General features: G+C 42.5%; 1 protein-coding gene across 11 annotated transcripts in view; it reads right to left on the bottom strand.

Annotated features, from left to right (window-relative positions):
* Grip1 (glutamate receptor interacting protein 1) overlaps positions 1–12,201 on the bottom strand; it is a 639,981-nt gene that overhangs the window by 104,115 nt on the left and 523,665 nt on the right. For all 11 annotated transcript variants that reach the window (XR_015048471.1, XR_015048472.1, XM_085843198.1 and 8 more), the window contains 2 exons: positions 3,852–3,999; positions 1,318–1,487 (listed from right to left, as the gene is read on the bottom strand). Coding sequence is in view for 9 of the 11 variants with exons in the window: in XM_085843198.1 (XP_085699324.1) it covers positions 1,318–1,487; positions 3,852–3,999 (318 nt within the window). In the remaining 2 variants the exon portion in view is untranslated. The remainder of the gene's footprint in view (positions 1–1,317; positions 1,488–3,851; positions 4,000–12,201) is intronic.

The raw sequence follows: 12,201 nt of genomic DNA, 5'->3' as shown, positions 1-12,201 counted from the left end.
GGCTTGCGGTTTAAGAAATAAGTGGGGAATGGAATTGGAACAAAGATTCCAGCAGGTACTCACGGTCCAAAGTCTTGTGTTTGTACCAACCACGTTTGGTTTACGATGCCCAAGTGAATGGTTCTATACATTGAGAAAAGTTTACCTGCACACCGCAAGACTGCCAGAGTGCAGACTCTACTGTACTGCATTGAGTCGACCGTCTTTGTTCTCCCTGGCCCAAGGTTTGGCTGGAAAGTGCGGTCTTCATCATGGGGGAGGGGAGACAAATATTCCCGCAAATCGACCAAAAACATTGGAACGGACTTTTCCCATAATAGTCTTTCCCTGATGAATATTTAATGAATCTGTTATTAATATGAATTTGCCTTATTTTATTTTAGGATAGTAAAAACCAATTCATTCAGAGAAGAGGAGAGGGTCGCAAAGGTTAATATTAGCTGAGGTCCTTGGCAAGGTGCATCTTCCTAGCCTCCCCACTGCAAGGCAGGTTTTTAGTTGTGTGTGTGTGTGTGTGTGTGTGTGTGTGTGTGTGTGTGTGTGAGAGAGAGAGAGAGAGAGAGAGAGAGAGAGAGTTTTAATGCTCCTTTCCTTTCCTTTCCTTTCCTTTCCTTTCCTTTCCTTTCCTTTCCTTTCCTTTCCTTTCCTTTCCTTTCCTTTCCTTTCCTTTCCTCTTTCTTTCTTTCTTTCTTTCTTTCTTTCTTTCTTTCTTTCTTTCTTTCTTTCTCTCTCTCTCTCTCTCTTTCTCTCTCTCTCTCTCTCTCTCTCTCTCTCTCTCTCTCTCTCTCTCTTTCTTTCTTTCTTTCTTTCTTTCTTTTTTCTTTTTTTTGTTTTTGAGACAGGGTTTCTCTGTATAGCTCTGGCTGTCCTGGAACTCACTTTGTAAACCAGGCTGGCCTCAAACTCAGAAATCCACCTACCTCTGCCTCCCGAGTGCTGGGATTAAAGGCATGCGCCACCACACCCAGCTTAATGCTTGCTTTCATTGTCCTTTACAGAGATTCAAAATTCACTGTGGCCGTCACGAAGCCAAACCATTTTTCTTTTTACAATACTGAACTTATAGCAAAATTTGAAAGCAAAAAAAAAAAAAAAAAAAGAAAAAGTTCTAGCCTAAAACTTCAATCTTAGGATTTCTTTCTTGTGTTTTGGGGTTTCCAGTAACTATCCATGCTTGCCACAAGGGACTCTGAAGATGGAAAGGGGGTGAAGAGGCATAGGCTGGTGATCCGGTGCAGGATCGTGTCTTCTTAACTCTCTGGAGGAAGAAGACTGCAAGAGCAAGAACAAGAGAACGATCTGGAAGGCTCTGCTCACCATGGTCAGGGCCCTTTAGGGCCAGGCGGGTCTGATGGTGTGGGAGAATCTCCAGCTTGACCTGGTCAGTGGTATTGGCCAGGAACTGGGTCGCTTCTGCGAGGGTACAGTACTCCATACTCGTGCCGTCAATGGAGAGGATGTGGTCTCCCACATGTAGTGCGCCACATCTATGGAAAGGAGAGAAAGCATCATCAAAAACAAACAAACAAACAAACAAACAAACAACAAAAACTCTTCCAGAACGAGACTTTCATGTTCTTTAGAGTCTTAAAAAACTTAATGATAATAGAAAATATAACCTGTTATATTTTAGGCTGGATCTGAATCAAAATATAAGATCTTGTAGAAAATGCAGAAAAAATGCCAACAAATGATTTTCTTATTCTCTTGTCCTTAAAGATATTTTACCCTTAAGCATTTTGGGGTGGGGATGTTAAACATTAAGGGGAAACAGGCGAGTGGGGCATGAAGTAGAGAATTGTTGTGCCATGATTTTGTTCTCTGACTTTTTTCTCCTAGGCTCTTAAGTCACAATTATGTGCTGTCAGTCACTCAGAGTCTTAAGATGTGATTTGCTGAACTGGCCTAGGGTCTTGATGATGATGATGATGATGGTGATGATGATGATTGAGAGGTTCAGTTGCTGCAGCCTCGGAATTTTTAATAGAGGGTTCCAGTTTACCAATTCTTTATTACGGGGCTCTGTTTTGCTAGTCTGGAGTCAAATATTCATTAGCACAGAAAACAAATTATGTAGGAGTTAAGGGTAATCAGGCCAGGTTTACACGAGGAGTAGGGGAAGAGCTAGGAACAGGGGTCTGGCTGCTACACCTTCCTATACTCAAGACATTGGCTGGCTATTGGATGGATTGAGAAAAGCAGACAGCACTTAATGCTCATCAAATGGGTAGTTCCTTCAACTGGGTACCCACTGAAGAAGGGAAAAACAAAACAAAACAAAACAAAACAGAAGCAGACAATTAAAGCACCCTACAACCACTAAGCTGGAATATTACTCTGCATCAGAAGCCACCACTGTGAATAACCACATGGAGTGTGGCTAACTACTGAGCTGTAGTTCACCCAGTTTTTAGGCTGTTGTGGGTCATTGTGCCACAGGAGAGAGGCAGTCCAGGGCAGAGGGAGGAGGAGGAAGAGAAGTAGGTTAAGAAAAGGAGGAGAGGAGGGGGAGAGGAGGAGAGCAAAGAGGAGGATGGGGGAAGAGAAGAAGAAAGGAGAGGGAGGAGAGCAAGAAGAGGGAGAAGAAGGAGAAGAAAGCAAAGAAGAGGAGGGAGGATGAGGAGGGGGAGGAGGGAGAGGAGGAGGCTAGAAACATATGGAGTGGAAAAGGTAAGGTCTATCGATGGATTCCAATCATCAAGGCAAAAACCATTTTGAGACATCCTTTCTGTCTGGAAATAGTATTCCATGATGATTCACATAGGGTGATTTGAGAATAAGAAGTAGGGATTTTCTTACTAGGAGCTGTAAAACATTATGTAGAAAAGCAGTCTTTTGCCTCTTTCACATTTACCTTAAAAATGTAAAAAATTAATTGGGGACATGAATTTCATTTTTATAATGACACTGTAACAATGTTTAAGAGACTCCTGACTGATGTTCACAGTCATCTGTTGGATGGAACACAGGGCCCCCAGTGGAGGAGCTAGAGAAAGTACCCAAGGAGCTAAAGGGGTCTGCAACCCTATAGGAGGAACAGCAATATGAACTAACCAGTATCCCCACAGAGCTCGTGTCTCTAGCTGCATATGTAGAAGATGGCCTAGTAGGCCATCAATGGGAGGAGAGGCCCTTGGTCTTAGGAAGATTATATGTCCCAGTACAGGGGAATGCCAGGGCCAGGAAGTGGAAGTGGGTGGGTTGGGGAGCAGGGCAGGGGGGAGGGTATAGGGGACTTTCAGGATAGCATTTGAAATATAAATGAAGAAAATATCTAATAAAAAAATCATTATTGAAAAAAAAAAAGAGACCCCTGACTGAAGGTTGTGTGAAACCATTAAGATTAACAAACTATACAATATCAGGCTTGTCTTTAAAATTATATTACTTTAAGAATATTGTATTATCTACTTTTCTAAGAAGTAGTAATATCTTCTGATGGCAGGATTTAATTGTTAACGATGCAGAAAACCCCATGAATGGTACTTAATAAAGATCACTTCCTTTGCCCCATCAAGGACAGAGACTTCTTTTTCTGAGTGACGCAGTAAGTAAATGTGTTTGCTTGTTTTCTATTGATAAAGGCCACACCAAATGCCCGGAGTGGCATGTCATCACAGGGTGGCTGATCGGGTAATTACAATCTTAAGTTTCAAACAATAAAATGTTTTCTTATGTGAAATTTGTAGTAACTATCAACAGTGTTTAAAAAAATTTTTTTACTGTGTGTATGTGTGTGTGTAAAAACAAGTGTACATACTATGTAAGTGTGTGTATTATGTGAACACGTGAGTATAATACATATTTAAGCACACACACAGCGATAAGCAGACACTTGCTGTGGCACTCACCTGTCCGCAATGCTTGCAGATTTGATTTTGTCTATGACAATGACCTGCTTGTTACAGCACACGGAGGTAGTTAGGGCAACCCCAAGGCTGGCACCTGGAGTTTTGGCAACTTCAACTAGTAGTGGCCCGGATGCTGTCGCCACAGAATCTGTCAAAGGATACATTTCAGAAAACAGAACAGAACAGACCAAGTAAACAAACAAAAAGATAATGAATATTTAGTCTAATGCTAGTTTGATAATCCATATTATCCCCACAGCCCGAGGGTACCTTCTCCATTCAGCTGTCATAATGTGTACATGCACCAGTCCCTGGAGTTAGATTTTAATCTCTGTGCCAATTAGGATAACATCTTATTGATCCCTTTGCTCTCTACGCTGCCTGGAACAATGCCTGGAATATCTTAGAGTTTTCTTTAAAATCAACTAATTCAATACATAACCAGGATTCACTATGTATGTACATAAGTATGTGTATTGATTCATGGGGTGATGGACAAATGGATGACTACATAGATGGGTGGGGTAGATGGAGAAAGGATGGATGAGAGATAGAAAAGAGGGAAAATGGGAGAGATAGAAAGATGATTGATAGACAGATAGATAGATTGATAGATGATAGATAGATAAATGATAGATATAATAGGTAGATAGATGATAGATTATGGAGAGAGAGATGGCAGATTATAGATAAATGATAGATATGATAGGTAGATATAGATATTAGATGAGAGATAAATTATAAATGATAGATATTAGATGATGGATAGATTATAGATGATAGATAGATACTAGATGATAGATAAATTATAGATGATAGATAAAAGATAGATATGATAGGCAGATAGAAAGATAGATATTAGATGAGAGATAAATTGTAGATGATAGATAGATAGATAGATAGAGACTATATGTAGATGATATCTCTAAATTGTCCACTAGTAGGCATACTGGATGTAATTTGTAAACATGTGAGACCTGAATTAGGGATGTCTCCCTCTCAGGAGTGACTTTGTATTTGGTTTATTTTGAGCTTAAAATACTATTTCAACTCCTACTCACCTTTGAAAATTTTGATATAAACATCAAAACCTCTGGATAGCTCTTCCCAATTCACAGTCTGGTGTGGTATTTTCATATGTGTTCCCACAACCAGAATTACTCCCCTTGCTAGAGTATACACCTCCTTGCATGTGGTCACACACCTCTGTTTATTGCCTGATTGTAAGCCTATTCTGAAGGCAGACACAGTGTCTGGCCAATCACCATGTTCTCAGGGCCCAGCATAGTGATTAGGACTAGGATATGTGTAGTTGGAAGCTGTTAAATTAATAAACAAGTAAAAGATCTTTGAAACCATCCTTTAATTACAACACTCAGGAGGCAGAGGCAGAGGCAGAGGCAGAGGCAGAGGCAGAGGCAGAGGCAGAGGCAGAGGCAGAGGCAGAGGCAGAGGCAGAGGCAGAGGCAGAGGAGGCAGAGGAGGCAGAGGAGGCAGAGGAGGCAGAGGAGGCAGAGGAGGCAGAGGAGGCAGAGGAGGCAGAGGAGGCAGAGGAGGCAGAGGAGGCAGAGGAGGCAGAGGAGGCAGAGGAGGCAGAGGAGGCAGAGGAGGCAGAGGAGGCAGAGGAGGCAGAGGAGGCAGAGGAGGCAGAGGAGGCAGAGGAGGCAGAGGAGGCAGAGGAGGCAGAGGAGGCAGAGGAGGCAGAGGAGGCAGAGGAGGCAGAGGAGGCAGAGGAGGCAGAGGAGGCAGAGGAGGCAGAGGAGGCAGAGGAGGCAGAGGCAGAGGCAGAGGCAGAGGCAGAGGCAGAGGCAGAGGCAGAGGCAGAGGCAGAGGCAGAGGCAGAGGCAGAGGCAGAGGCAGAGGCAGAGGCAGGTAGATTTCTGAGTTCAAGGACAGCCTGGTCCATATAGAGAGTTCCAGGTCATCTAGGGATATATAGTGAAATTACCCCTTCCTCGCCTACCCCAAAGTCTCCGGTGCCCTTTCAAGCATGGAAGAGACTGCTATAATATTGGAAAGAGCCCTGGAAATAGATTAAAAAATTTAATGATAATTTCTACAATATTTGGATCCTGACACCTTATACAAGTTACTAAAGCTTCCTCAGCCCCGTAGCTTTACTATAAATTGACACATTCCTTAAATGCTTTTATTGTTGTTGCTATTCAATGACCTCAAGCATTCGGGGGCACATCATATCGGCAGGACTGCATATTGGTAGATGTCTTTGTCTGGCTTGTTGGGGCTCTGTGTTTGACATTTTATCAATCAGTTTGCTGCTCTGCAACCACGCCTTGACCACCAAGGCACGACTCTGTGAAAAATCTTTGTTGCTGTGGCCAAAGCCCAGGTATTAGACACTGACTGGTAAAGCTGGAAAGTTTGTGTGTGACAGCTGACTCCAGTGTGAGATAAAATAAGCTATCTCTTAAATCAGGCGAAGGTCCGTGCTGATGATATCACAGACCCTAGTTTTAAAGTACCTCAGTTGCTTTTTCGGTTGATGTGGCAAAATGCTTTCATGAAAGCTATTTAAGGAATAGAGGATTTACTTGAGCTCAGGATTTAAAGTCAAAGCATCGGCTAGTCATATCCATTCACGGTCAGCAGAGGAGTATACTTCCGCTAAGCTCCCTTTCGCAATGTAGAGTCTAGGATCCCAGCCAGAGGAATGGTGCCACCCAGAGTGGACTGTGGGCAATTTATTTCTTCCAACATCCCTGTCATTGCCCAGGACAACCATGAACCACATGACTTCAGTGGCAGTGATTGATGTTACACGTATTCTCAGCAACATGGGTTTTCAATCATCAAGGCTGACCTGGCTGGGTCTGATGAGTGCCAAATACAGATACAAAGACTAGCCAGGTACTGGGTGGGAGTTTGACTGAACTGGACTACTTTCACCATGGAAAGGAAAATGAGTTGTCCCTCTGGGATAGATAATAATTCTAATTATATATTTATTTATTTTTTTGAATAAAATGCTTCTGTCAAACTACCATTCATGGCCAGTGGTTGTTTGAAGAAGAATACCCACTTCCTAAGATAATATACTTTAATGCTTTGTCAACTAGGGAGTAGAGCTGTTTGAAAGGATTAGAAGGATTAGGTCATGTGGCCTTGTTGGAGGAATGAGGGTTAAAGTTCTCAGCTATTGTTCCAGTGCCTGCCTGCCACCATGCTCCTCATGATGGCATTGGACAAACCCTCTGAAAGTAGAAGCAAACCCTAAATTAAATGCTTTTCTTTTCTAAGAGCTGCCTCGGTCATAGTCTCACATCACATTAATAGGGCGGTTGATTAAGGCATGAACATATAAAACGCCTCCTTCACTGTCCGGGTACCTCACACAGCAACGTTTCTAAACAGTGAACTCATTTCGTTGCCAATGAAGAGCAGCAATGAGCTCATGCTTATGGAATACACTGGTCTGAACATGTTTCTCACCACTCGGAAGCTTGATGACATGTTGGGATGTCCCTTTAAGGATATAAACATGGCACCAGTAAGTTGGCAGTAGCCTGAATGGCTGGGGCAGAGTTTTCCGGAAGGACACATAAATTTTAACTCAGTGTCTGAAACATAGCACTGTTTCTCTTACATCCTGGATTCACGGGGAGGAAATTGGAATGGTACCTAGTGACCCAACAGAAGAAAATTATTTTCTGTTCTTGCAACATTATGTATGCTCTGTTGACCTAGAAGTTTTGGTTCTAGGGTAAGAAATGAGACTTTTTGCCAGGAGGAACGGGAGTGGCTAGAAGCTAAGGCCTCAAGCATGGTGACAAGAGGCTCCTGATAACCTAGAGGTCAAAACTGCTAAGAAAGAATTTATAGTGCTAGAATGGGTGATTGATCCAGACTTCCAGAGGAAATTGAACTGGTTTTCTACAATGGAAGCAAGGAAGGGGATGTCTGGGGTGCAGAAGATCCTTTAGCGCATTTCTCAGTGTTAACCATGCCCTGTGATTGAGGTCAGTGGGGACCTACAACAATCCAATTTAGACAGCACGAGGGTATGAATAACCCCTCCAGGTTGCTTGACAAAGGTGGAGGAAATACAGAATGGGCAGTAGAGTAAGTTAGTTAAAAATGTTATCTAAGGCTACATGACAAGCTTCAGAAATGAAGACTGCAGTTGCCTCAGGAATTTCAGTCCAATTTTGTTAAGAATATGTTTGTACACACACACACACACACATACACACACACACACACACACACATCTTTCTCCATTCCTCTATGTCTTTACTATACAGTGTAACATTTATTGAGACAATATTAGGGGTTTGAGGATGTAAATCTATATTATCATATTCAGGTTATGGGACACTAAAAGAATAAGCATTCCTCAGGGGACTGTGACACCAGTCCTTGGCTAAGAGAAGTAGTGTGTTTTTGTTTGTACATCAGTAATTATACTATGTGTCATGGTTACATTTTTTTTTGTTTTGTTTTGTTTTTTTATACAAGTTAGAGTTATCTGGTAAGAGGAAAGCTCCATCAGACTGCCTACAGGCAAGTCTATAGGATGTTTTCTTGATTGAAGACTCCTGTGGCAGGGTCTAGTTCAGCTGGTGACAGTGCCATCCATGGACAGGGAGTCCTAGGTGGCATACGAAAGCAGGCTGAACAGGTCATGGACAGAAAGCCAGAAAAGAACACTCTTCCATGGCCTCTGCTTCAGTTCCTGCCTCCAGGTGGCTGCTCTGAGCTCCTGCCCTGACTGCCCTTCATGACAGACTCTAACCTACCTATAAGCTGAAGAAAAAAAAAAAAAAAAAAAAACCAAAAAACCAAAAACCAAAAACCAAACCAAAACAAAACAACCCCCTCCCCCCAAAAAAATAACCAACCCTTTCCCTGGCCAGGCTGCTTCTGGTCATGGTGTTTCATCACAGCCACACCAACCAACTAAAGCAGCGTGTGAGGTGGAATTACGAAGCTGTTACCTTCATTTGAAAATCAAGTATGACATAAGGAGATACGACTATCAAGTTGATAAGGGGAGGGCTTAGTCTTGGTTAATCTTGCTTGTCAGCATGACTGAACCACCCAAAGAATAAGCTGTGGAGTACACTGTGAGTGATTTTCTTGGTCAGATTATTTGAAAGGGGAAAGCCCACGCTATGCGAGGCTAGTACCTCTAGTTGCAGTGCAGATGAAAGCCTGAGGAGAAAGCCTCTTTGCTTCATCCCTCACTCCTCAGTGGTGGCTTCAGCTACCCTATTTTTGAGTTCATCTCGCCTACCACCACTATGGCTATACTTTTTCATTGTTATCAGAATCTGGCATTGTTAGGCTTCCAAGGTGGATTAAAAGAAAACCAGTGGCTCTCCTGGAAACCTTACAGTGCCCATCTGGGACTATTAAGGAATCCAGCCCTATGAATTGAGCAGCAACTGGGTTCTCAGCCTCTCCAGTGTTAGCACCGCCATTGTTGAACTACTCCAGTCATATCGTACAAGCAATTCTAATAAACTCCTTTTAAAGATATATTCATATTATTGGCGCTGACCCTTTAGAGAACCCTGAGTAACACACAAGGCTTCTTGCATGTACTGCTTTCCTAAGTGACTAGTTATACTGAGTACTAGTTATACTGAGTACTAGCTATACTGACTACTAGTTATACTGAGTACTAGAGTACTAGTTATACTGAGTACTGAAAAGGTGACAATCTCTGTTCTTTAGGGCCAGTCGCTGCTCCTGCCACTTGAGCCTCCATTCTCATGCATGACAGCTGGGACGAGCCAGTGGCCTTACTCTACCAAGACATGTTTTTGGTTCCGAGGTGTTATGCTATTGTTACTTTATTCCTGAACCCCACTCTATAGCGGCTACTACCTTGGGCTAATTTCCCTGGCCTTCTGATGTTACAGTGAGCTATAATCTAGGGTTAAAAAAAAAGTCATATCATCTTTGTAGAATTTTAGAATGATCAATTGCTATTTATCAAACCAGTTCCTTAACTCTGAGTGTGGTTGAAAAAAGCTATGAAGCAGGTCTGTGGGATGGTGATCACTTGTGTTCTTCTTCATTGCTCTGCTGTATCTGATAATAAAATTATTTTGCTCTGAAAATGAAAGCAATGAAGCTTCCGTGTTATTTATTACTTAATCTGTTAATTTTTTTTCCTGCTTGGCGCTATGGTGGAAAATTTCACAACATGAAATGGTTTATGAACAAATTTATTTTAAAACATGGCAGAAAATTACTTTAAACTGTGTGTATAATGTATCTATGAATCATAAGTGAGTTCCATGCTTATACTTGTCTGATCTCTCTACAACTTTATTACATATGTGCAAAGGATTTAAAAATCAGAAAAAATTCAGGTCGAACACATTCTTCATTTTGCTCCATGTGCTTTGGGTAATGGACACTCTTACATACAGCCTCCATCATGATGAAGGACCAGCTTTAAAAGAGTCTATCAGGAGATAAAAATTCTTTATAATCACTCCCCCCCCCCCAATCCTCTAGATGTATCAAAATATTGACATTCATATCCTTGTTTGGATGTAACATTTTAATTATCGTAAAGATTAGATATTAGGCATTTTTGTAGGAAGAAGTGATAGAGATGGACTATCCCGTAGCTGAGGCAGATCACTCCATACCCTTTGCCACCATTAATTTAGAGGGGAACAAGACCACCTTATAGCTACTCTGGCATATCTAGGTGATTGGAAACTAGAATCAAGGTTTCCCTTCAAGGAGTGCTCTTGTTAAGTATGTACAGATATATGCAGTATTTCTACCTGGGGGACATCAACGTGGGAGCAGTGAGTCTCTTTTAAAGCAGAATGATTCCAAATTCTGAGCCAAGAAGTAGAAAGCTATAGCAGAGGGAAGAGGCAGCTTCGGAGGCAGTGGCCGAGAACATGGTCCTTGGTGCATTCACCACACAGCTGCAGCTACTGACTGCTGAAGAGCCCAGCCCACCCATCTTCTTCATTCCTAGTTCTACGGGCTATCTACACAAGCAACAAGTCTACAGGGCAACTGTGATGCCACCTAAGTTGGAGGCCACTGGTCAGCCAGATAAACATCAAGGAAGGCTGGGAACTGACTTCACGTAACACACAATAGCCAGAACCGACATCTGAGACGTCTACTGATGAGAGGAGGTGAGACCATGAACACAAAGGAGGTTCTAGACAACTGACGTTCATGACGATGGAAGGAGATGTCACAGGATTAGAATTGTTGTAGGATGTAAAGAACATTAAGGAACAGTTTAAGGGATGGTGTCCATCCTTTGGACATAACATCACATAACATAAAGTCTTCATATCAAACGGCGACTTTCTAAGAGATGATATCAGGTTGCGATTTGCACTTGTGCAGGGAAAGATCAGGGAGGAGAGGAGAATCTAGATCCCATGTGAAAACGGCTGCGAATGGGTGACAGCAGTGTGATGGCTAAGAGTTCATTCCCCTCTTCTCCCAGTGGTAGCCCATAATTCCATGCCCTATGGCTACTACTAAAGTGACTTTCCCAACATGCATCTCCACCGAGTTCTGCAGCTATGTAGAATGATCCTTCACTAGGTCATAAGCAGGTCTGAATGGTGAGTATGTCACTTTTGTCATTTTTCTGTCACTTCTCCTGACTTGCTTCTTCCCATGATGGTTCACACTGTTCTACATCTTACAAACCTGAGCCCAGGAACCACTTCCCAACACCATCTTCCCTGTTGTCACCACTAATTCATCTTGAGTCTACTTGAAATAACACTCAAATTTACCTTTTCTTGTTAGATCCATAATTACCTTTTATGATGGTTTTTATGTTTAGTCCAGGGAATGGCACCATTAGGAGGTGTGGCCTTGTTGTAGTGGGTGTGGCCTTGTTGTAGTGGGTGTGGCCTTGTTGTAGTAGGTGTGTCATTGTGGGTGTGGGCTTTAAAACTCTCATCCTAACTGCCTGGGAGCCAGAATTCTAGCAGCCTTCAGATGAAGATGTAGAACTCTCAGCTCTGCCTGCACCATGCCTGCCTGGATGCTGCCATCCTCCTGCCTTGATTGATAATGGACTGAACCTCTGAACCTGTAAGCCAGCCCCAATTAAATGCTGTCCTTTAGAAGACTTGCCTCGGTCATGGTATCTGTTCACAGCGGTCAAACGATAACTAAGACACCTTTTTAGTTCAAGTTGCCACCATTTTATATCCCAGAATCCTCTCAGGATTTTCCCCTTCCCAATTCAAAGTAATCTTTCAAAGATGAACTCTTATTTTAGCCCCTTACCTACAACCTTTCTTTGGGGGGGAAAAAGATCTTACTAACCATGTGGACCTGTGTGATCCGGATGCTGCTTGTGGCTTCAGCTTCATTTTCC

The sequence above is a fragment of the Mus caroli genome, unplaced genomic scaffold (genome assembly GCF_978045245.1).
Source record: "Mus caroli unplaced genomic scaffold, Mus_caroli_1 scaffold_9, whole genome shotgun sequence".
Lineage (NCBI taxonomy): Eukaryota > Metazoa > Chordata > Mammalia > Rodentia > Muridae > Mus > Mus caroli.
This window is presented reverse-complemented; position numbering and strand designations above follow the sequence as displayed.